This window comes from Anser cygnoides, chromosome 6 (genome assembly GCF_040182565.1).
Source record: "Anser cygnoides isolate HZ-2024a breed goose chromosome 6, Taihu_goose_T2T_genome, whole genome shotgun sequence".
Lineage (NCBI taxonomy): Eukaryota > Metazoa > Chordata > Aves > Anseriformes > Anatidae > Anser > Anser cygnoides.
Window position 1 is genome coordinate 27963796 of NC_089878.1, and position 25435 is coordinate 27989230.

Here is a 25435-nt window from a genome sequence, read left to right on the forward strand (position 1 = left end):
ATTGTGCAGAAAACCACAAAATGCATAGTGTAAGTGGCTCTTGAAACGTAACACCAAAACACACAAAAAGAAAGCAGGATATTGTGGTTGTGTAGCAAATAATCATTGAACAAAATGTAACTTTTGAGCTTGAAATTAGGATAATCTTTTAAGGTCAGAAGCTGTCCAGAGTTGCTGATATCTGAAACTGTTACATCTTGTACCTTTTGAGCATGTGAAAGCATTCCTTTTTTCAACCAAATTATTTGTCAGCTGCAGCAAATTGTTGGCTTTCAGTTCTCTTGTCCCCAAACTAAGTGGTCATACCTGCTTTTAATGTACATTAATTGCTAGACAATAGAAGTGAAGAAAATAAACAGTCTATATAAATCCTTTTTAGAATAGATGCAATTGCTTTATGAATCACCAAGCAGGAACTCTGTGGACCTGAGTGGTTACTACTTTGCTGGATATTACTCGTGCTTGTAAAGCAGAGTTGCTCAAACTCTAGCATAGGAGGTGATTGCATAAATTTGCTGTTGCTCAGGGACTGTCTGCTCAAAATACAAATTACACTGTATCATCACCCGCCCAGGTTTTTATTGGTGCCCCCAAAGCTTTCAGTGAAGCCAGGAGACAAATTGCATCTCAGGAATTTAATGTGGTTATCCAAATATTTATTACCATTCTGTTCCCTGCCTGAGGTAGGGAAGAAGGGTTGTGGCAAGCTCTGCGCGAGGCGCACCGGGTCGCGCAGGCAGGCAGGAGGCTGCTGTGGCATCAGTTGTGCTGGCGATTTGCTTTCAAAATGCCCTCTTCATTTCAGGTAGTGATAAAGACACCGATACCAGGCTTTGGGTGCTGGAGACCAGGTAGGTCACCAGCTCTGAGGCCATTGTGAACCCTTGGTGGCGCAGCTGTGGCCAGTGTTGAGAGCGCAGAAAGGGAAGGGTTTCGGCAGGTTGCTGGCCTTTAGCACTGGGTTTAAGATGAATGTTCAGCAGTACTGAATATCATGCTGGTAAAGGGGGGCTGCTGTGAAACTGCCACCACTGCTCTCCATCACCACAGACATTTTCTTAGGGTTCTTCCTACCGTATGAGTCCAGTGGATACCAAACCCTCGTCGGCTGAGGACCGGCTGCTGCCCTGCTCAAGGTCGGACTGTTCAGTCGAATCGTTGCAAAGTCTCAGCATCAGCACCTGATGCTTCAGCTTTAAAGCACTTCAGCTTTACCACCAAGCGTTGACTTGGAAATACCTAGTCTAACCTGTATTAATGAATGAGGCAGATGGAAAAATTCAGTGTAATGGGACTCGCCATGTTTTGAGCTTAGCCAGTTGCAGTCTTTCTTTGGAACCGAAGACAGAAAGATAGGGTTTTAGTCACGCTTGCATCCATTTTTCTTTACAGATTTAGATACTGAAGTAACAATGATTTAGTTTGTGCAGAAAACTGTCAGCCTGTGCATGTTAGGGCTGGAGAGTCAGTCGTGCAGGATTCATAGATGACCTGTGTACCAGAGCCTTGGGCAACTTCTAAGCCCTCTTTGGTGCCAGTGGGAGTTCAGCTTTCTTCAGGTTAGGTCACTGTTCCATTGATTTTGCAAAGCAATCTTGTTCTCCAGAATCCAAGCACTGATTCTTTAGTGTTTTTTTTTTTCGTTTTTTTTTTCTTTTTCCCTGCAGTTGTTACAGTTTTAGGACCGGCATTGTACTTTGCTATTTCAAGAGTTTTGCTGGTAGCGAGGGGGGGAAAACATAGGGTTTGGAAGGTTTGGAAAGTGCTTTTAATGAAAAAATCCCCAACAGCTTGGTGTTATGAATTACAGGTAACATTAGCCATGAAGCAATGAATTTGCTGGAATAATTTATAGGGAGAATAAGTTTTTCAAAATCAATACTGGAACATTTTTATATGAAGGAATTATGAGGAATTAGGACCAAATTCTCACTCAGAGTTCCACAGAGTGAAATAAACTGTTTAAAGTTCAGCTGGGAGCTGTGTTGTTTTGATAACAGTCCTGTGTTGTAACCGGAGTTGAACATTGGGATGCTAAAGGGAAAGCAGTTAGCATGAAATACCATTCTGAATGAGGCTTTTCATGGTGTAAACTGAGTTCCAGGGCTTACATCAGATGACCCATATATCCTTCATCAAAGCATTTTACTTCCTATTTGGCTTTCCATTCAATATTAACTCTGTCTCCACAACAGTTTCTTTCTTACCAGTGGGCAGGATCTGTTTCTAACTCATTCCAAGCAGAATTACTCCTGTCAGTATGAGATGTGTGGTGCTTGTTGTTCGCTGGGTTGCAGAATTGCTCCCGTCCCATGTGAGTGCTTGGAAGATGCACGCTGAGGAGTTTCTGAGTGCTCGATGTCAGTTTGAAGGGAATGTGGTCAATGTTTTCATGCTGATTATTTTCTTCTGTCTCCTAGGAACTGCAAGTAAGCAAATCAGGTTGCCCAAAGAGAAGGAATATAGCAGAGCATAAGGTTGTCCCAAAAAACTGCTAAGTCCCCAGATGCTTGCTGAATGACTGAAAGTGCTTGTGGCTCTAGCATTGCCTGCGTCTGCAGCACAGTTCATGCCATTTCTCTGTCCTTTACACCATCTGAGTACAGTCATAGATGTATTCTACTGTCTCTTGGAAGCTCATGGTCTTGAATCCTAAACTAATTTTCCATAATGTTTAATTAGCCTGACGTTTGCTTGGGAGCAAATTGCAAGTGCTAGAGATTCTTGGCTGTGTAAATCCATTTAGGCAATGAACTGTATCACTGATTTTGTGAACCTGAGCCTGATCTTTTTACGCTAATACAATAGTATTGATTTTGTGGGGAGATAATGTACTTCTCTCTTAAAATTGCCAAGTGAATAATAACCTCTATCAGAGGGAATATTAGAGAGTTTCTTGAGTTAGTGTGGAAGACCTCAATTTCAGCGCTATGGTTTACAGCATCCGCTTTTGTTGTTCAGCAGTCTTGAAAGGGAGGTCACTTTCTACTTTGGTTTACCTATGTGTGAAGAGATGGGTTAAGATCTGTGTGTGTTTCCAGTGCTTAATTTGGCACTTCATATGGTTTATGCTTTCCTCCACATCCCCTAAGCCGTGTGCTGGATTCAAGGGTCATTTCCTGTTTGCAGAACTCCTATTGACATCAGTTAGGAGTGTTGTGCAAACATTTGAGGCTCCAACATAGCCCCTCTTGTCCTCCAACCCCCTGCCCCAGCTGGCTGAGTATGCACATGTATCTCTGTGCTCACACAAACACCCAGAAGAAGGGAACCTGACTGAAATGCAGTGCACTGTTGATACATCAGCTGTCAAAAGTATTTTATTTCTAGATCCAGGTTCAGAAATGTAGCATTTTTGTCTGCTGATAACAACTACTCAATGGGAGATATATCTGCTTTGCAGTTTTCTGCAGGGCCAGTTTGGAGGAGATGATGGTTGACCCAGAAGATCCAAACTGATGGCCCTCTTGGTGCCTGCCTTGTTGTACCTGTGCATTTTTTTCAGTAAAAAGGGAGATAGCAAGATGAACAAGAAAAGCTAACCTAACTATATTAAGTATATATATGCTTCATTAATCCTAATGTTCCTGTCCTGCCTCTGTAACAGCTGTAGGTTTATTGTATAGTTGGTCCTACTCAATGAGTTTTTGTGCTGTCTTAGCCATTTGTGCATAAGGTTTTGGGACATCAGTCTCCTTTGTCTGCTGTCAGCCTTGATACTCGATGATACTTCACAAACCAGTTAGCTGAATTCTACTGAACAGACTAAGACCATTATACTGAGGGGTGGTGGTGGTGGGTGCCTGAGTCTGAATCCCTTTCAGTGGTCAGGATTGGTCCTTGTACATAAAGTAAGATCCATTGCTGCTCCACATGTCTGAAGGAGTATTTGTGCAGTGGGCAGCCACACCTAAGGCCTGGTATTGCTGGTGCACTGGAACACCTCGCAGACCTGACTGCGCTCTGAAGAAGGCGAGATTTGGCCCAAGTTGCTATCCTCTGCAGAACAGTGCCTGGACCTGTTGTGCAGCAGCTCTTCACCCAACCTTTGCTGCAGTAGAAGGGGCGGATGAAGGCTGTGCTGTTACAGCTGTGTGGCACGGGGTGGGGGGAAGGCCTTGAACACCTCAGTGATGTTGTGGAGGGTGACCAGAAGGCCGAGCAGCCCTTGGAGACAGACTGCGATTGCCTAACTGAGTGCTTTTAGCAGCCAAAAGACAAACCTTCCCATCAGATTTCTGCTGTGCTTTAGTGCCTACTCAATTACTGGGGCAAATGCATTATGTTACCAAAAATGAACTTTCCCTGATCAGACGTATGCTTTATTAGCCACGTAAATGCCAGCATGACTCTCTCATTGCTACAACATATTAAACACCTTGGAAATGTTTCCTTAAACTCTAGGTCAGTCTTATGAAATCCGTCTACTTGAGAATAGGAAATTGGGAGAGTTTCAAGATTTAAACACAAAATATGTAAAGGTAAGGAGAAATATAGATTTCTTTTCTTCCTGCTACTACATACAGCCTCTAATGAAGGGACTGACCTTGCTCACGCTGAGGCAATGGAAAATACTTTGCCATTGTTTTTAATGGAAGCAGGGTTGATGGAGTTACTCTGAGTGCTGGAGTTCCACGGGACTCTGCAGCTTGGCTTTACAGGGCTTCAAGGGAATCCTTGTTCTGTTTGTGATCCTGACCCCAGAGTTTCACTGTGAATATTGGGTTCGGGGGAATCCCAAAGTTCAGAGGTGAACATGGTCAAAACTGCTGAGAGGCAGGCTTGTCTCCCTTCTTAACCTGAGCAACACGCCTGTGTTGTTACGTGTCATGCGGAGGACCCTGGTGTCTACATTGTTCTGCCACACAGGTTCTGCATAGCTCCAGTTTACTTCAGTAATAGACATGATTTTGAACATACAGAACTTGGTTGTTTCAGTTCAAATTCAAAAACTTGGATCCAGATCTTGTTTCTGGATCCAGCCTTCAAGCCTTCCTCTACCAAATTCTTGGCTGTTCTGCCATAGGATTTCTTTTGAGACGTTGGGACTTAATTGCAACATTTGGATTCCAATCTGGACTTCAACTTTTGCCCAAGTTTAGGCACATTTGGCTTTTGCCCATTTCAGTAAGCATAAAGATTTAGATTCTGATTTTGCAGGCATTCCCACTGTGGCTTGCTTGCTTTGGAGCTAGGGTTTGATTTGGGCCTTTCTCGGGTTCACTGGCAAAAATTGCTCATTCGTTTGATATGGAAGTCCCCAGTAGGAACAGGGAATTGAGAAAGCGGGAGATAAGGGGTCGTTAACTCATGCAGGATTTATTATTTAGGGATACTTTGGACTTGTCTGCCATGGGGATTGCCTTTATTCCAGCCATTTGTCTTCAGTTACTGACATGGCTGCAACATTGCAGGCCAGAGATGCGAGGTTCCCCTGTTACAGTAGCTCTTCTATTCTATACTTGTTTAACTACAAGTTTTGCATCTTGCTATCCCCGCTTTTACTGAAAGAAACACAAGTTAAAGGCAAATTCAGTGTCAATGACTGATGGTTAATGGCTGGAATCAAGTTTAATTCCCACTGACAAGGTGTCTGGCCATGTCAGCTCCACCAGTGCAGGGACAGGTGAGCTGGCTTTCACATTTTCTGATCAGAGTGGGATATACTGGGATTGGGGCATGGTACAGACACATTAAATACAGTCACCCCCCTATGTGAGCTGTTTTGGGTGTTGAGGCAGTATAGCGATGTTTACCTGGCATGACACCTAAGATTAGGTAGACATTGCTATAGTGCTTCCAGACCAAATCCCAGAAAGCTGTACAGGGCTATGTTATGAAGTATATATGTGCCCTGTGAGGGAGAAAGTGTGCTGCTGTCGTGCTTCAGGGGTCCCTTAGGAATTTGAGAAACATGGTGATGGGTCTTTTAGGGGAAACCTCTGCTCCCCTCTTGAATGAGGGTCAGAAACATGTAGGAGGAACAGATCAGCTTTTTCTCCTACACTGGAAAGCCAAAGTCATCTCAAGAGAAGGGCTTCTAGATCACATTGTTCATCTTGCCATCTTTTCTTAACAGAGTATAATTCGTGTAGTTTTCCATGATCGACGCCTGCAGTACACAGAGCATCAGCAGCTGGAGGGCTGGAGGTGGAGTCGGCCTGGGGACCGCATCCTTGATATAGGTGAGACTATTTCATTATGGTCCTTGTGTAGTGTTTGGAAGTGAGGTGCTGCATGGTGTATGGTGTGTTTACTTGGGTGTTTGTTTTTTTTTTTATCCTCCTCTCTTAGAAAAATCTGTATATCCTTGGGAGGAAAGGAGATCTAGGACTATAGGTCCTAGATATATCATTTCATTCAAACGGATATATCATTGGTGGCTTGGCTTTTCACCTGCTTCTTGTAACTGTATGGAAATGCTTTCTCTTCTTCAATTTAATATTTTTAAAATTTTAGGGGTTTTCTTCTACAGATATTCCGCTGTCAGTTGGCATCTTGGATCCCAGAGCCAGCCCCACACAGCTGAACACTGTTGAATTTCTGTGGGATCCATCAAAGAGAGCCTCAGCATTCATTCAGGTAAGAGAAAAGTGATATTCCTATGGTAAATACAAAGGTGAGGTATCTTATAAAGATCTGAAGAGAGAGATGGCGTGTGAAGAAGAGGAAAAGATCAATCATGTATAACTAGTTTATAGGATACTTGCTAGTTGCTTGCTAGTTTTGAAGCAATATCTGCTCTAGCTGGGTTATTTAAAAAAAAAAAAAAGTACCCCCCCAAAAGCACATGGATGTTGCTTTCTAAGCACGAGTTTTATCTGGAGGAAACCATTCACAGCCTTTTAGTTTTGCTTGCTTTCCTTGTTCATGAGTGTTTCTTGTCCCAAATGCCAACTATGTGTTTTTAATCTGTGTGTGGGATTTACTTAAGTCAGAGGATGCTTTTCCTGATGTCCTATTTCTCTGTAGGCTCCTTGTTCTTCTAATTGTTTTGTCTTGGGGAACAGAAGTGAAAAATATTTTGAACTCTTCTGACTCTTTTAGTTTCTAGGGAGTAGCTAAAACCTCTTGTTAAGGCACACTGCAAATTCAGGGAGTCTAAACTCAGTTTTGCACAGCTTCAAACAGTCTCCAGAGATAAGCACAGCTTTTGTCTTGCCAGGTACATTGTATCAGCACAGAATTTACTCCACGGAAACATGGAGGAGAGAAGGGGGTTCCTTTCCGGGTGCAAATCGACACCTTTAAGCAGAATGAAAATGGTGAATACACAGAACACTTGCACTCTGCAAGCTGCCAGATCAAGGTGTTCAAGGTATGAAGTAGTTTTGCTCTGTCATCAACTAGATGAAGACACAAGAACATGCACAGTTTGTAAATTGTGTAGGAGTGGTGCTAATTGCAGCATAAAAGAACAAAGGCTTTTCACTAGATATGCTTAAAATCTTAAACAGGACTCTTGCACACAAAGCAATATAACCTCTGAACTACACAGCAGTTCTAATTAAATTCAAATGACCCAAGAGCCAAACTTAGACTGATGCCAGTCCATTGTAACTTGAACAGTATACAAACACTGAGATCTGGGCTGTTTGGATGTCTTAATAATGAGGAAGAAAACCCACCCAACAACTCAAGCCTTGACTGGTTAGAATGAAAACCCATTGGATAGGTGTCAGTGCAAAAATTAAATTTCTGTGTAGTGTAGACAAGTAGTGTCTAGAAGGCAGTGCCCTTCACTGGCTTCTGTCCTGAAGGTGATGATTTGTTACAAACCATACAAAAAAACCTATATGGTCCGCTTTCTCAGGAATATATGGGATACTGGTTTAAGTCATTTTAAGTTAACCTATTACACTGATGATATTCAGGGTATCCACTGTGTTTCATTGTGTCTAGGCAATCAAGACAGCATGGGCATCTCCAGTTTCTTTGATTAAATCCTCCATGAACAGTGTGAACATAACTGGAGATCTTAAATAACCTTAGCTTGTTGCTGCAGAATTCCTGGGGGAGAGAAAGATGATTCTGTCCATCTTCAAAGCTTCTAATGTGGATGTGGCAGACCTGGAGCAACTTAAGCCTACAAAAACCTTGTTTTTTTTCTTGAAGGATCTGCTGCTTCAATTCTGCTCCTGTGAGCAGTGTCTTTCCTGTTCCAGGAGAGAGGGTGCAAATACCAGTTAAAGTGTATAATTCAGTATGCTCGTGGTCTGAAATCTCAACAGTATACCAACGTATCAAAAATCTCAGGATTGTGGTCAGCCTCGTTTGGAATTGCAATAGGCATTAATGGGAGGTGATATAGAAACAGTAGAGATGTTAGATTATTTTTTGTCTGGAAAATGCAGATCAGGTCTTGCCTCATATGTAGAGTCCCCATAAATCTTAAGGAGTCTTCTGTGAACAGATCAGAAAAAATCGGTTGGCTTCTGTCTCCAAACTTGTAATACTTGGCGTAAGGGAAAGCTTGTGCTTGTGCTTATAGCCTAAAGGAGCAGACAGAAAACAGAAGACTGACAGGGAAAAAATGGAGAAGAAGACCACCCAAGAGAAGGAGAAGTATCAGCCTTCCTATGAGACAACTATTCTCACAGAGGTAAAATGTTTTAGACATATGTTGCACTACTTCAGCATATTGGGAAACAGATTTCAGAGCAAATGCAGTCTAACTGAGCCTTGGAGATTCTTGTGGAGACTCTTATGCCAAGATCTGACTGAAATCGAGAGCTTAGTGAAATTATAATGTGTCTCTCATTGTTGAAGTTTATAAAAGCTTCCAAAATTTCTTATGTTTCAGAGTATAAACCAGTCCTCAACAGCCTATGTTTAAAAGAAATGTTTTCTCTTTCTTCTGCCATGCTCCTGGGCACTTGTTATGATACTTAGATGCCAGTTGTATGAGGTATTTTCTTCAGAACTGTTTGGCACAAGCTCATGTTGGAGATGGGGCAGTTGAGCAGATGAATAGGCTGTCTGATTAAATTATCAATCTGTTTTTCCGTGATTGTGCCTTTGAGGCTACTATTACGGTAGCTCTCAGAAGATTCTGGCTTGTACTCTAGGAATATCTGAATGTCTTACGTTCTGTGGATATGACTGTCATCTGGTACAGAGATGCATGTGTTTCTACACTTAGTCCCTTCGTTGCCAAGATGTACGTATAAGCTCACCCCAGGCTATAGAATTGCTAAGCCAAACAGACTCAAGACAATAGTTTAAAAGTGCTGTTCCATCTCCTTGTGGGAAAGTTTTGTAGTTTGAATTAGGTTTTTTTTTTTTTTTTGAAATGGCTTGTTGGACTTCTAAAAATGAGGATTTTTTTTCTTAACTTAAATAAACTTCCTGTTTGTGAGATCCAGCTTGTACCACTCAATTTTCAAGTTGCCAGGAGTGACCAGTGTGTTTTCTAATTCAACGTGGTGATTGTTAACAAGACTCTTGTGTACACAGACCTAATTCTACTGAGTTGGCAGATCCTAAACTCTTGCTATTAGCTCTGATACACTTTGACATATTGCACAGGGAGATGTGGGTTGCTAAAGAGTTAAATATTTGCTAGTGCCCTATGTGGAGATAATAAAACTCCAAAGCTACAGCTTGTCTTCTTTTTATCATTGCAAACAAGGACACTACAGAGCATTTTCTTGAGCTCTTGATGGCAGGGGCTTCCACAGGGCTAGATTTCTTCTACTGATTACAGTGGCATCAATTCACAACAAAGTCACAAATTCTAGCTAGTTGCTCTGGCTTGATACTACTGTGATGGAGTGTGGAGTTTGACTTGTATTTGTGAGGGCTTTTAGTAGTTTCATGTCTGTTTTGTCTTAAATTTTCCCTATGTAATATCCATTTATAACTTGAGCTCTTCAACTAATAGCCAGAGGTTTTAACAGGCTGGTTCAAATTCTGCTTTTTCACTGGTATAAACCTGAAGCAATGCCACTGGAGCGTATTTGTCACTCTTGCCTGGATTTAATTAGGGATTCATAATTGAGACCAGTGGTATTTCTGTATCATTGCTGCCTTCAGTCTGAGTTGACTTACTGGCGTTGCTCTGACTTACAGCTGTGCACACTTTGGCCCAGTGTTATTTGGGGACAGGCTTTGTGAAATGGGAGAAATGTGGAATGCACAACTGGAATCAATCTGGCCCCCTGACAGCCTGCTTGGAGTGCAGCGTAGGATCCATGGCCCGTCTCCTCCTCCCAGCAGGAGTGATGAGCTGGAGTTAGTGGCGTGGCAACAGCATGAATGTGGTATGAGAGGAGAATCGAATCCTTTATTTCCAACCTCATGAAAGTATCCCCGCTGCCTTTCTTCCAACAGTGCTCTCCCTGGCCAGATGTGCCTTATCAAATGAACAATGCTCCATCTCCAAGCTACAACAGTTCTCCCAACAGCTTCAACCTTGGAGATGGGTATGTAACAAATAAAATGCTCTGTTTTTCCTGTTGATTTGGTATCCCTTGTGTGTATGTGTTTTGTGTATCTATGCATTTCATATCCTGGAAGAGGTCAAGGACCAGTTAGCCTCTCAGTACCCTTCCTGGAAGGGGCAAGATATTTTCCACAAAGGTTTTAAGACCTTACAGGCAGGAATTCCTTGTAGTGCAGAGGTCTGAATGTCCACTGATTATGTGGTGGCTGGGAGATGAGCGTCAGAGAAACCACCTAGACAATTCAGGCCATAAATTTGTTCTCTTACTTTTCTGTGGGGGTCAGGCAACATACTATGCCCTGTTCCAGCAATTCTTAGTATCTTCCAACAAGAGCGTTTGAAGAGATTCTGAATTTTGAAAGCCTCTGAGTTGGTATTTCTCCCTTCTTTTCTGACTTAAGATGGCTTGGGACAGTATGCTGAATTCCCAGTTGAATGGGATTTAAAGAAGCTGTCTGGAGCAAAACAGGTTTCTAAGAAGGCATTCAAGAATGAAAGATAAACAGGAGGCATATTTAATTCATTAATATTGCCATCATAAAGAAATAAATGTAGTGGTCCTGAAATACCTAAGATAAGTCCTGTCAGTGTTTAGGGAGGGTCTATTAGAAATTTTGTGTAATGAACTACAGTTTAGTATGCTTAAAATAATACCAGAGCTGATTTAGAAGGTCCCTTATTATTCTGTTTTTGTGAAGAATCACTATTAGGCAATGGATTTAGTTAGGGGATTTTTGGCTCAGAATGGTTGAGTTTAGCCACACTTGTAGGTCACAACTTGCTTGGTTAGATGGGGTCACATTAGTAAGTCAGCTGTATGGAAAATCTTGAATGAGGTCAGTAAACGGAGTTTTTCCTCAGTGTTGAGCAGAAACTCAACTGAGCAACAGAAGCAGAGTTGTGGAGTTTTTGTTTGTTTGGTTTTTGTACTAGCCCAGATTTTGGAAATCTTTTTAAAAATCTGATGGAGAGAAAAATCAAGTCAATATGTAACTTGTGACAGTTGAGTCAAATAGAGAAGGGGGAGGAGTATGGGCACTGAATACAAAATTTAAAATAATGTTTTTTTCTCTTCCAACTTTATATAATTTTTTTTAGCAACAGTTCTCCAACCCACCAAGTGGAGCTCCTGCCTCCCAGCAATGATGTAAGTATTTGAGATCATGTTAATGTGGTGCTTTTCTTTTTTAGGACACTGGTGAACAGTTCATTTCAAGACCTTCTTATTCTTTTTGCAATGTAGCATCTCCTTCCTTCTGCTTCTATTCAAGATGCCCAGCAGTGGCTTCATCGTAATAGGTTCTCTCCATTCTGTAGACTCTTCTCAAGTTTTTCGGGTGAGTTTGAATGGTCCAATTATTTTGTCTTTATTCTCATTTGTAAGTGCAGCTCATGCTTCCTATCAATAGCATCTGCTGCTGGCCACTGTTGATGGGATCACTAGTCGGATCTGGTGTGGTTGTTACTTTGTTCTTAGGTTAGTTAGCATTTACCAAAACATGAATTGTAGAAATAAAGAAAATAAGTGAAGTTGGAAGGGACTTCTTGAGTTCATTAGCTCAAAACAAGTCCAATTAGATCAGGTTGCTTAGGGCCTTCTGCAGTTGTGTTCTGAGTATCTCCAACCTTGGAGGTAGTCCGTGATCTCTCTGGGTAACCTCTTCAAATACTTGACTATGCTCACAATGAAAAGTTATTTCCTTTTACCTAATCAGTATTTCCCATCTTTCAACTTCTGTCTGCTGTCTCCTGCCCTGTTACTGTGCACATTCGAGAAGAGCCTGGCTCCAACTTTATTGTACCCTCCTATTAGTAGTCATACACAGCATTAAGATGGTGGAAGAGAGAAGTATTTAAGATGTTGAAACCTTGAGGAGCCTTTCTCTGACTTGCTTGCATCATGCTTAAATAACCTGGTGAACATGGCAGCAAAAGAAAATTGGGACATTTAGCAGTGGAGAGTGTTAAGTAGCTAGCTTGTTTCTGTATTGTCTAGAATATCTTCCTATGGACCACTGCTCTTCTAGCGCTCTATTTTACAATGATTCATTTGCAGTGTCACCTCTCTCAATTTGCAACCTCTCCAGGCAAGTCTGTCTGATTTAGCTTTGTGGATTCTCTCCCCCTCCCCTATCCTGCTGACCATACACAAAATTTGGAAGCTAAGATTTGCTTAACTTCTGAAAAAAAATCTGAAATATGTAGGTGCTGACTTACTGAAGATGTCCAAAGAAGATTTTGTTCAAATCTGTGGGCCTGCTGATGGAATTCGGCTCTTTAATGCAATCAAAGGAAGGTTTGTACTTCTTCCTTCCTATTTTTCTTGTTATGGCAGCATCCCTGGATACTTTCAGTGTTAACTAGAAGTTAATCCTAGAGTTGTAGCATTTAGACTTCCTTTTAACACTTCAGAGGGTTATCTTAAAGGCTGGAGATCACAATGATACTCAAATCCAAGTGCTGCCAAACTCACCTGAGTTAAAAATGAAGCAGCATAATGTGGATTTCCAGTGATTTATTTACTACCAGATGATAGTTTCCATGTACCTCATATGTGACATTGCCTACAGTACCTCATCTTGTATCTCCATCACAAGTAACAAACAAAACAACCCCAGAGCCTCAGATGATTGTAAAACTTAATTTAGATGGCGATAACTTTGTAAATTCTCCAGCTGCTTAGAATTTAAATCAGAAAAGGAGGGTATGATGAACTGCATTGCAAATGTTGGATACTGTTTATTCTTATCTGGCCCTGAAGAGATTAAGGTGTTCTGCAGTCTACCACCACCTCTCAGGGCGCTCTTAGTAGACCTCCCTAAGTCATTTAGTCACCATTATCACGAATTAGTTGGTTATTTATGCACAGCCTGAATGATTCCATCTTTCATTGTTTGGTGGCTGACTGGAACAATTTTAGATCTAAATAACTCACTGCTGTCTTTTAATAATCTGTAGAAATGTAAGGCCCAAGATGACAATTTATGTCTGTCAAGAGCCAGAGCATAACAGGTCCCACCTCCACCAAAAACGAGAGAATGGAGATGGCAGTCTTTGTGGTAAGTTTTTATGTATGGATTTTGTTAAGCACTTGTCTGAAAATACGCTTTCTGCCTGAGCTTCTGCATGGTACAGCTTGGTATTGTGTGTTTAAAGAGGTCATACTTATTCCGGTTTTGACACTGTTAGGTTAGTTAGCTTAGTTACAGGGCTACATTCACAAGCTATCTAAACAATGACATAACAAAGGCTCTGTTCTGTTCTTAACAATTACTGTAGCATTAAAAACTACCATCCCATCCACAATTTGCTTGTAGATATGGCTTGTTTGAAAGTGTCCTAAGAAATGGAAGGCCGGTATGTCTTAAAGTGGGGTTCTAGTTCTTGGAATTTCAAAGCTTTTGAGGACTCACTGCTCTGAACTGTCTCTCATAACACGCTCCAGAAGTAGGATCACATAAGAATGGAGATCCTACTTAGTTCTAGCACATAGTATTATCTAGACACAGTTTTTCTACCTGGCTGTTTCTACCATTTGGATCAGATTTAAAAAATACTGTTATCTACAGTAATCTGATTCACTGAAGTCTTTAGTTTGTGCCTATGGTGTCAATGGGATAACATCTAATAAAATACTACTTTTGTGCAACATCTTATTATGTGCTTTACTGCTTAATCAGAGCTACTTTAAAATGTCAAAATTTAAAAGTATTAAAGTATATCATCCAAGAATAATGACATCCTTGTAAGAGATTATTTTTTTTTTTACCCTATTATACATGTTATCGTTAGTCCTTATGATTTCCTCTGGGCAAGATTGACATGGGTTCCATTTGCCTGCTGTAGCCAAATGTTAGTTATTTTTCCACAGATCATCAAGTTGCATATTTGGGGGCTGCTTTGAAGATACTAAGCATGCTTATCTACTGTCAAGATTTGAACCTTGATGTTAACCCCATACGGTTGTTGATATTGAGCATCTTGGTGTTATCTGTCATTACTATCCTATAATTACACTGTAATTACTTTTAACTTGTTGCAGTATATCATGCAATTTTCTTGGAAGAATTGACCACCTTGGAATTAATTGAGAAGATTGCAAACTTGTACAGCATTTCTCCACAGCAGATAAATCGAATCTATCGGCAGGGACCCACAGGGATCCATGTATTAGTGAGCAATGAGGTAAGGGATTAAAGCAAACTATCAGAGCTAAAACAGTTGTCTGTATTCTTGAAGTTAGAATGACCTTTTAAAGTATGGAATGAATTTTCAAGAAAACGTTGCAAGATCACTAATCCCAAAAACTTAAAACAAATAACTTAAAGCATATCATTCATGCATAACGTTGATTTTGGTGTGATTTTAAGATTTTGCTTTATAGAAGAGATTAAAAAAATAATTGATTGTTTCCTTTTCATTTTGGCTGCTTAAACAAATTCAGAAATGAAGATCCGAACTGAGTTTCTTTTAAAATGAATAGGAAAGCTTTCTGAAGAAGGCAAGTTTGAAAATCTTTAAGGCAATTATTCGTACATCTCAGCCAATGATTACAGCCACGTAATGACTGACTGACTACTGGGTCAGAGTTAGCGCTGTGTAAATGCATACTATGATTCACGGACCTCTGCTAGCTGTTTGTGTCCCATTATATGTTGGCTTAATTTAGTCCATTCCATTAACTTGTAGGTTAATAGTGAGTTGCCCTTCCTCTTTTTTCCCCTACTAAGTGACTTACTCATTCATGCACCAGAATCACTTAGGGAGCTTCCTATATAAGAAACATTGTTAAAACAAATGAAGCAGAGCATAGGTCTCAACTGGGGCCTATATTGAAGTCTGTAATGCTTATTCCTAAAGTCTCCTTGCTATTTCAGCCTGATTAAATCTGAAACCTTAATGCTTTATGGATGTAAAGTGCTTGGAGGCAACTCTTGGTAGGGGAATTACCTTAACCAGCTTGGGTATAAGGCTTTAACTATTTACTTAAGTCAATTATTAACAATGTCTATTGCTTTATTTTTGTGTTTTTTTTTTTCTTGTTTTAGTAGCATAGTGGCAAGAGTGAGGCACTGTATGAATGTACTTCATGCATCATTAGACACAGACACACGGACTGGCCAGTGAAGTTTGATTTGCGGGAGCAGGGGGTGGCTGTTAGACCCAAAAGAGTATAGGGAGATCAGTCTAAGGTAAAAAGGGTGTTTGATGTGAGAACTTAGAGCTGGAAGAGCTCTACTGCATGTACTGAATGACATTCAGTAGCTAGGAGAACTGTTTTGCTTAAAGCTGGATTTTCTGGGCTGATCATAGGTTCTGGTCACCTTCCCCCTGAAGTTAGGTGTCCACTGTCTGCTGCAGCTGTAGGAGACAGCTCCAGAATGTAATTCACCTCCTTTCTTCCACACAGCTGCTCTAGGATGGGATGAAACATTAACTGTGGACGAAGCTTAAGTGAGTGGTTCAGCTTGGATCTGAAGTGAGATGAGTCTTTTAGATAGGGGCCTCACTAGAACCTGCAAAGGTTCTGAATAGCTAGTTTCTCACGAATAACTCAGATAGCTTTAGATACTAATCTTACCATGATCTGCCTTGTCTCTCTTAGCAGTTTCATTAAGATGCCTGTGCTTCAACACAGTACAAATGGGTAAATGATTCCTGCAAGCACAGCATCTCTAGTACTGTCTGGTCAAAATAACCAGGTGGACACTTCTGAAATGACATTATGTTAAGAACATTCCTTTATTCAGCAAAGTGTTCATTCCTCAGGGCTGACCACCTCTAGGTATTATCCCAGATGCTAATGTAAACGTAGCTGAGCTTCATGGTTCTGCTCAATGTGTGTGTATAATATGTGTATGTGTGCGTGTATTACTATTGCTAGAATTTAGGAGAGGGTCTATGTTTATCCAGCCTAAAACGGAGTTGTGCCATTCAAGTCAACTAAGAGCATAATCTGTAATAAAGTAGCTAGAGTGTTGTAAGAACTTGCAGGATCAAGAGTTGCAAAGAGGGTGGGTAAAATGCTGAACAAGCCAGATCAGTTCCAGGCAAGCACTTCAGTATAAGTTTCTCTTAAGCACATTAGTAGCTGTAAGGACCCTGATTAATCATTCATGTACTTTTAATGATCTGTGGGCAGGGTTACTGAGAAGTATGTAGGACTAGACACCAGAATTTGATAACTTTTCTTTAAAGGCAATACTGACACTGAAAGAATCTTAAATTAAGTTGCTAAAAACATTTTGTGTTGGCTTTTTTTCTTCTACCCTTCAGATGGTTCAGAACTTCCAAGATGAATCTTGTTTTGTTATCAGCACATTAAAAGGTAAGTATTGCTGCTCCTATTACATGTTTCTAAAGATATTTTTCTCCTTTCAACGGGACTAAACTTTATCACAAACTCAGTGCTGGTATCCTGAAGAGGAAACTAATCCAATTTGATGTAAGTCAAGAAGTTGCATCAAATTACTGATTGATCTATGTTTTTTTCTGTTACACTGTTATAAAACTTACATGATTACTCAAATACCACTGCCATAAATGAGCAGAAGGCCTTCTAGTAAAATGATAAAAGATTACAATGTTGTATTTTTTTTATAAATGTTTTGACCTAGATGTTCAACATTGATTGTCATGAATGGGTTGTGGAACAAGAGTGCAAACTAGTGAAAACTACCTAAGAAAACCTGGATTTATTTGTTTGTGTTGTTTTCTAAAAGCAATGAAAAGATGCTTTGCGTTTCTTTATTACAGCTGAAAGCAATGATGGCTACCACATCATTTTAAAATGACCGTGCTGCACAGAAAGACTTTAACAGCCTAAAATTTAGTGCCTCACTGAGATTGCTACAATCTTGACTGGAAACATGAAGAACCTTCTGGATAAAATGCTCCTATGAACTAAGAATTACCAAACAGCTTAAAGAAAAACTTGCTTTTACAGATACACATTTTTTTCTTTGAAGCTGGAGTTAAGAACACCCTCAAAGCTTGTACATGTTTCTTCCTTCCTCCCTTCCTCTCTTCCTCTCCAGTCTTAAAAATTGTTGAGGTTTCTGCTTACTGCTTAGAAACATCTGCCTTGTACTAAAGGGAAATGAAAGATAAACAAAAACCAATTCTCTAGACCCCTCATGGTTGGGTGAATTGTTTTATTTACAGTTCTGAGTGTTTCTTGCTTTCAACACACACCCTGTTGCTGATGGACATAGGCTCCCTGTGGCTCCTCTTTTACTCTTTGAGGTGGAGGGCTTGGGGCTAAATCCAGGAGCAGATTGAGCAACGCAGACGATGGATTTGGTGCCCAGTCCCCATCCATAGTGTCAACCCTGGAAGCCTGCAATTAGCTGCTTCCCATTTGTAGATGTGCTTGAAGTCCCAAGACCTTAGTCTGACCCGACAGAGCTTCTTTAATGCTTATCCAACAGAACAATTTTTGCAGGGTTCAAGGGAGGACAGGCAACCTAAAGCAAGCTGTTCAGTACTGTATTATATCTTTAGCTTTAGAGTAGTCTCCTTGCATGGAGTATAAAAGGGTTTTCGGAGGAAATGTTTTGAACATTGAAGGCCATAGAGCTCATGACAAATTCATATCGCAGATTTATTCTACTCTACAAAGTGTTAATTAACTGCTGTCTTTACTGTAACTGGGAATTACGTTTTGTGATCTTGGTGAGTAACAGGAGGAGGAAATCATTAAAGTAAGTAAAACTGAGTTTAGATTGAGCCCAGGTAATGGATCATCTTAGTTGCTGCTTCTTATGTTCTTGCTGTTTCACTCTGGACTCCTGTTTCAAATATCCTCAACTACAGTTAACCCCCACACCCCTCCCCAGGTCTCTTGGGATGCCATCCAGGCTCCATGAAGCTGAAAAAGTGGTTTTCAGTGATGTCAAAGGCAAACTGGATCACACCCTTCTTGCATGGATGGATGATTTTGGCAGCTAATTAATAAGGCTGTCTCCCAAACTGAATGGCTATCTAGCATCAAATTCTTCTGCTTGAACATTTCATTTCTCCCTGAATTGAGACAGAAAACTGAAATACCAACATTTTCCTGGAATGGAAATTTTTTGAAAAAAAAAAAAACAAAAAGAGAAATTGTCAGTTGGAAAACGCTGAATAAAACGTTCTAGCGTTTTGGAATGGAAACGTTTAATTAAATCCATTTGACCCTTAAAGCAGCATCAGTTTTAGCTACTGTCGCAGACCTCAGAAATTACCATTAAAGTGCCTTGTGCGCCATGTCTCCCCTGGGGCCGAGCTCCTTGGCTGGATGTCAGATCCCATGGTGCACTTACCATGGGTTAGTCAAAGGGGGAGTGCGTCATGAAGGCTGGAGGGCTGCCCAGGAGCCCAGCCTTCTGGGAAAGGGGGATGTGCAGACCGTGAATTAGAGCTCCCAGCTGACACCGGAGGAATTCGGACAGACGTGGACTGATAATTTTTCTGACAAAAAGGATGTGTTTCAAGTTTTCCCAGCAGAAATAAAGAGCAAAGTACTGAGAAAAGCATTTTTTTTCACTAAAAGCATGAACTTTTGTGCAAACCCCCCACTACCAAAAGAAAAACAACAAAAAACACCCATCCCCACAATTTTTTTTTAAACCAAAAATAATACTAGAATAGAAAAACTGTGTTACAATGGGAAAACCTTCAGCCAACTCATCTAATTGACTAACATTGCATACTTAGGCATGATCTTGCACAACTGGCTGTCCTGGATGCTCTGTGAATCGTAGCATTTATCCAAAAGAGACTTTCATGCTTTGGGACATGGCAGTTCCACCCTGTGAAGTGAAGGAGCTTGAGGCTGCTTGGTTGAGGATCAGGTTGCGTAGGTGAGAAAAGTTGTGAGTAGTCTCTTGGAGTGAGGTGGTGCCAAACAGAGAGGCTGGGGGTAGCTTTGGGGGAAGAAATGCCTTTTTGGAAGATGGGAAATGCCATCTTTCTGAGGAAGATGAGGCCACATGAAACTTGACCCTGCCTTGAAGTGAAAGTGCCACTGAAGGGGAGCCTGTGACTGACCAAAACCTTTATTTCTGGTCAAACACTGGAACCAGGCTTCCTATAGATGTAGTTGATGCCTCATGCCTGTCAGTGTTCAAGAGACTTTTGGACAATGCCCTCACTAATATGCTTTAACTTTTGGTTAGCCCTGAAGTGGTCAGGAACTTGGACCTGATGATCGTTGAAGGTCCTTTCCAGCTGAACCGTTCTGTTTTCACACCCAGACTGAGCTGTTCTTGCTGCCCTTTGTGGCACTCAGGAACTTTGTAAGTCCCAAGGCAGGTCATGGTGGAAGGTGGACTCCTTCCCTGTAGCCACCCTCTCAGCTCAAAACTCCCCAGAAGATGGGAGGGCAGGCTTCACTTCCTCCTGCAGCTACTTGCCACCAAGCACTGTAGGCACTGCCGAGCTACATCCATGTTTCCCTTGTGTCCCTTTTGTGTCGCTGCACTCTGAGGAAAATTAAGTACATAAATGGCAGAAGTTAAGGTTATTGGCCTAGGCTGAACGATGTCGTAGAGGTTTATTCTGCCTGAGAGGCAGCTGTGTCACCCCCTGGCTCTGCGGCCTGCTTGTCAGGGGGCAATGGGGCGTCCCCCGGCCCCAGTTGTGGCCCCGCAGTTCCAGTTAACTTCCGAAATGGGGAAGAGTCCAGCTTTGTTTGTGAATAGGTGGGACCTACATGCCACTGTGTGCCAGGAGCTGCTGTCTGGTTTCTCTTGCGGAAAATGCTGTGGAAGATGTACATTGGCTACACTTTTTCATGCCATTTTGTAATATTGGCCCGATACTGTGTATCTGGCATTGCTGCTGTTGGCATACAACTGAGAGAGGTGGATCTGGCCTGACCAGAGGGATTTAAATTGGAGTTGCCAGATATAGTCAGTACCTGATCCACTTACACGTGATAGCCCTGCAATTCAGGGGGACAGCAATAGTGAAACACAGCAGTGCAAAGGAAGGATAGAGGCAGCTTTGCTGTCATGGTTAGGGACTAAGAACTGTTTGCTTATTTTTACGAAGTATAACTCGTTCTTGGTTATTTTAGAAACAAATCTTGCCCATAAGGAAGTACATGCAGAAGTCCTAATGCTATTTCTGTAACGCTTGATTAATTTTCAACAAAAATAACTCTGTTAGGGCTTTGTTATATTTAGATTTTTAAAATCAAGTAATTTTATATTGATATAAGGATGAATCTGACATTATATCTTGCTCTCCTTTCTATGCTGTAAGAAGGTATACCAGAGTACACAATCATGTAGATTATAAATATTGTTCTACGAGGTAGGCTCTACAGTTTTAATCTATGTTAGCTTGTTTGTTGAGCTGTATAACTGTAATGTGTATGTAAGGCTAACGCCTACTTGACAGAGTAGTTCTAGTCCTTGTTGAACCTCTGTAGTCCCAACAGAAATTTGGAGGCTCATCCTCAAGTAGCATACACACCCATGAACATCTAGACACAGCTAGCTGGGTGTCTGGAAGAATGACAAGTTACTTCCGCTTGTCTCTGGCTGTTCGAAAAACGCATTGCCCCCTTTTCCCCTGTTGCCTGATGCTGTGTAACCAACAGGTGGTTGTGTGTGAGCAAACTGACTGTGAACCATTGTGGCTGAGAAGGAGCGCTTGTAGTGGCATTGGTCAGAGCAATGTTAGTGTGAGACTGGGCTGCAGACAAACCTTCCTCTCTGCCTCGCAAAACACAAAAGCAGCCCCTTGGCCTAGTGAAGATGGTGAGTTTGTCTGTACAGAAACCAGGTGAAGCCTTCAGATGTTAGGGCTTTACTTCAGATGAGTGGCTTGTCTCACCTGTGTAAGTGGCAGGTGATTACCTGATTGCTTAGGCTGTCCCTGTGATTACAGAGGGTCTGGCATCCCTGGAGAAACCCATTCACCCTATTTGAAAATCTGACAGCCTCCAGAAGGAAGCTTTTCATTCTTCGAGAATAAAGGAAGCACAAATGAGTAATCTGGGCTAGATGTCTAAGTTCTAGACAGACTAAAGGCAAGGGAGATAAGCAGCTCCTGCCCCCTGCCATGTGAATGTCCCAGAGGTATCTTGCATTTACACTACTCTTAAGTGCCTGTTACATTTTGTGTCTTTTTTCTTCTTTCTTTCTTTCTTTCTTTTTTTTTTTTAAGTAACAAATGAAACCTTCTGTTCAAAGTAATTTAAATTAGACTTTTTTTATCTCTGCATGTTAAATTTGTAGGACAGACCTTTATCAGCTCTGGGTTTTAGGAGTCTTAACTAAGCCTTACTTAAGTAGTGTGGTACCCCAAACTGTCATCATGCATAGAACCTACAAGTAAAAGTGGTCTTTCTGGGAATGAAATGGCAGGAGAATTGTTACATGATTAAAAGCCGTATGACTCCAAGCAGTGCTGCAAAGCCTAAGCCTGGGTTCTTACCAGATCCATACTGGCTCTTTGGAATTATTTCACTGATTGTTACATTTTCTCTGAAAACTAAGTAAATTGATACAGATCAGTTAGTACGACTGTGACAATGGTCTGAGAACCCTTAGAAATGCCCGTTGTATGCCATTTCAGGGCAGAGGAGGAAGGGCACAAATAATCTGGTGATAGAAATTTGTGCCATGTGCCTGAGGTGGTAGGACTGGTGTTTGTAAAATTAATGCTCCTGTTCTTTCAGCGCCCTGCTTGGTTAATTGGCTAAAACCTAAATAATAGTCCAATCTGGAAAACACTGAAATTCTTATCGTCTTGGTGTGAAATTTAATGGACAGAACTTTCAGGAATTGCAGGTGGTAAAATGATTCTTGCAATTGAGAAGTCCTGAATGGCACTCTCCTTATAATGTAACATATACATATTTATGCATATATATATATACACATACATACTGTACTGTATCAACACATATATGTGCTGAGTACTTGTGTCCTTTGGCTTTAATTGGTACTCTGCTTTGTTTAATTGCATTTCAGTGTAAAGAACTCTTGTTGGTCAAGCTTTGAAACCCAGTTATTCCTTGAGCAGAAATGTAAAAGTCCATAATAGCAGCTGTAGGTGATTTGGAGATGGTACACTTGGAGTGATGTAAATTTGATGAATTTCTGCAGTATAAATTCCAGGCCTTGGTGAAGATGAGTATATTCTTGCACTAGCACTGCAGCTCTATAGTGCAGCTTCTGAAAATAAGTTAAAGAGAAATAGATGGCTCAAAGCTTTGTAAATTAGTCAGAGCTACTCCCTAAGCTGAACAGCCATATGGTGAATTTCCTAGCTTGATGTTGTATTGCTTAAGCATTGGCTGTAATTCTAGCAATCATCTGGTGGATGACTGGGACAGGTTTTTTTTGTCTCTGTTTTTGTTTTTGACTGTTCTCAGAGAAATACTTGTATTCAGACTGTAGCTTGTCTTTCTCCTCCAATTATTAAATGGTTTTACTTTATGCTAGTAGTACAGATATTTTCTTAAGATTATAATCTGCTTGACAGCACAGGGTACTCAAAGTGGGGAGTGTGTGTTTGGTGTTGATCATAGCTACTGTAAGTGAATAGCAGAAGGCAGACTGGAGGTGTATGCTAACATCCTTGTCTCTCTTTTAAAAAGGGGTTAAGCTGGTGCCTAGTTTTTTGTGCATTTCCGATTTGTACTTTTTTTTTCCTCCTTTTTTGGACATTCCCTCAAAATTCTTCTGCTCCCTGTGGGGGGACGCGTTGGTAAGCAGCTGGTGTGCCTAACTTTTCCTTAAGTAGCCTGCTGTTTTTCCAGTTTGCTTGGGGTGAGCGTTTATCTTTCAAAGGGCTATGGGAGTTACCTCTCTTCACTGACAATGCAGCCATTCGAGATGGGCGATGCTGACCCTGAAGTTGGCGTGATGGGCGAGGGCGAGTGGAGGTGGGTAGATTGGAGGCTGAGGCGTACCAGTTGTGAGTAAATACTGCCACACTTTTTGTCTTTTTGTTTGTTCATTTTTTTGTACATGAATTAAAAAAAAAAAAGCATATTTTGCACTGGCTATTGTACTGTTGTGCAGAAGAAATCTGTATCTAGAATCTGTGCTCCAGTCAAAATGCAAATAAACCTGTTTGTAAGAACTGTGTGTTTCATCTCTGCATTGCTTGGCATGGATGGGTGCAGGAGAGCAGCGCATCGGCAGCTGTAAGGTGCTGAGTGCCCTCTCAGAATCGGCGGGAGTGCAGTTTGCAAAGTGCTGGTGCGAGAATGTCAGCAATAGCCAAATGTCCTGCAGCCATACTCTTCTCATTGGGACTGAATTCATTTCTCAGCAACACAATGCGGAGAGCAGATCGCGTTTAACCTGAGTCCGGGCATGGGGAGAAGTGCCTAATTCTTACTGAAGCAGCGACAGAGAGAACACAAACTGGGTTAGGCAGCAGCTGGCTGTGGGCTTGCTAAGCAGAGGACACAGGCATTTCAGAGCCTGGTGTTTGGTGACAGGAGAGATGAGCAAAATGTCCTTCCTGATAGCATGCTCTGTGCTATTTAGTAGCTGTTAGATATGCTGGAGAAGAGGCAGTGAGGTCTGGACATGAAGCATTCCCAGAGGTTTGGCTGTAAGCATTTCAGCATCCTCTAAGGGCAAGGCATACCTCTAATAATACACACATTCAAGAGATGGAGACAGATGTCCTCTGTCTCCAGCTGGAGAAGATGGAGCCCACCTGGCAAATGTTATCTTCCAGCAGCCAAACTTGGCATTAAGGTAAAGGAGTGCAAATGGATATTCTACCACATCAGGGTGCTGCTTAATCTTGATTAGCACTTTCTGCAGATGGTTTAAAAGTGAGCTGCTTTGCTCAAGATCTATTTGACTTCAAGAGCAATTTTGGCTCCTTTATTTTGCTGGAATATTTGAATCACAAAGCTAGAAAATGTAGCATGTGCCTCTGTGTAGTGTAAGTTCATATGCAAAGTGTAACAGCAAAGACAATGTTTCTAGAGGCAGGTGGATGAGTATTTTTCAGGGGGGCTATCTCCTGCAGGGGCCGTCCCCAGGGATTGTGGGATGATGGAGGTGAATCCCTCCCTGACACCCCATGTGAGGTGCACCTGAGGATTGCACACACCAGCTGCTGGCATGGGTGCTTCCAGCCGAGCTCCATGCAAAATGGTCCCTCTTCTATAAGCTTGACCCGTGTGCTGGCAGGCATTGCTAAATGCAAAAATGGTCAGAGGATTGTTTATCTAGAATTGCCTGATAGAGGAACTTTAATAGCTAGCAGAGAAAGAGGTAACACTGCACATTTTAATTACTGTGGTACAGACAGCAATAGAGAAGCTTATAAGAAAAAGATCTCCTTGGGAATGCACTCAGAAGTCAGCGGCAGCCGTGATTATGGCTGGACAGGAGCTGAAAAGAGCTGGTCATGAGTGAGGAGAGCCAAGGCCTAACACTGGAGCTGCTGAGCCAAAGCTGTGACCTAATTTCATATAAATCTTCAACAGCAAGCAAACATTTCAGAATTAGTTTTCCAATTTATGAAACAATGCAGTCTTTCAGTGAAAAGAATTAGTCACAACTATGGAGCAGGTAGGAAAATACCTTCCCTCACACTCGTTTGGTGAAAGAAGCTGAATGCTACTTGAGCTGGGTAGGAAAGATTTGACCCTGCAATGATTTATTTATTTTTAGTATATTACAACAAAGATTAGTTGTCCCACATTGGTCAAACTAGCATTTCTGATGAACAAAAGCTGCTCAGCTCCCCAGAGAAGCATGGCCAGGTGTGGCAGGGCAGCCTCTGTGCTTTGGGATGCACCAACCTCTCCTGTTTCAGGAAGGAACTGAGGTGCCAAGTGCTACGATGAACCTAGGGAAGCAGGACAGGCTGTAGTGTCCTGGCTTTCACACACACAAAAAATCACAACCAACCAAAAAACCCCACCAAGTCTCTTCTCCCATTTCATGGAGAGTGGTGATGTGACTCAGGCATAAGTGTGAATTACACTCGATATTACACTATGCAGGTAAGTTATAGCAG

The 25435-nt window shown here is 41.5% G+C and overlaps 1 protein-coding gene across 1 annotated transcript in view; it reads left to right on the forward strand.

The window, feature by feature from the left end:
• TFCP2L1 (transcription factor CP2 like 1) overlaps positions 1-23527 on the forward strand; it is a 37840-nt gene extending 14313 nt beyond the window's left edge. Inside the window, exons 3-15 of the mRNA XM_013171120.3 lie at positions 4405-4481; positions 6080-6185; positions 6476-6582; positions 7166-7318; positions 8492-8602; positions 10333-10424; positions 11543-11591; positions 11688-11781; positions 12650-12740; positions 13403-13503; positions 14487-14629; positions 16721-16772; positions 17201-23527. Coding sequence (XP_013026574.2) covers positions 4405-4481; positions 6080-6185; positions 6476-6582; positions 7166-7318; positions 8492-8602; positions 10333-10424; positions 11543-11591; positions 11688-11781; positions 12650-12740; positions 13403-13503; positions 14487-14629; positions 16721-16772; positions 17201-17238 — 1214 coding nt within the window. The 3' untranslated portion in view covers positions 17239-23527. The remainder of the gene's footprint in view (positions 1-4404; positions 4482-6079; positions 6186-6475; positions 6583-7165; positions 7319-8491; positions 8603-10332; positions 10425-11542; positions 11592-11687; positions 11782-12649; positions 12741-13402; positions 13504-14486; positions 14630-16720; positions 16773-17200) is intronic.
• Positions 23528-25435: the final 1908 nt, after the last annotated feature.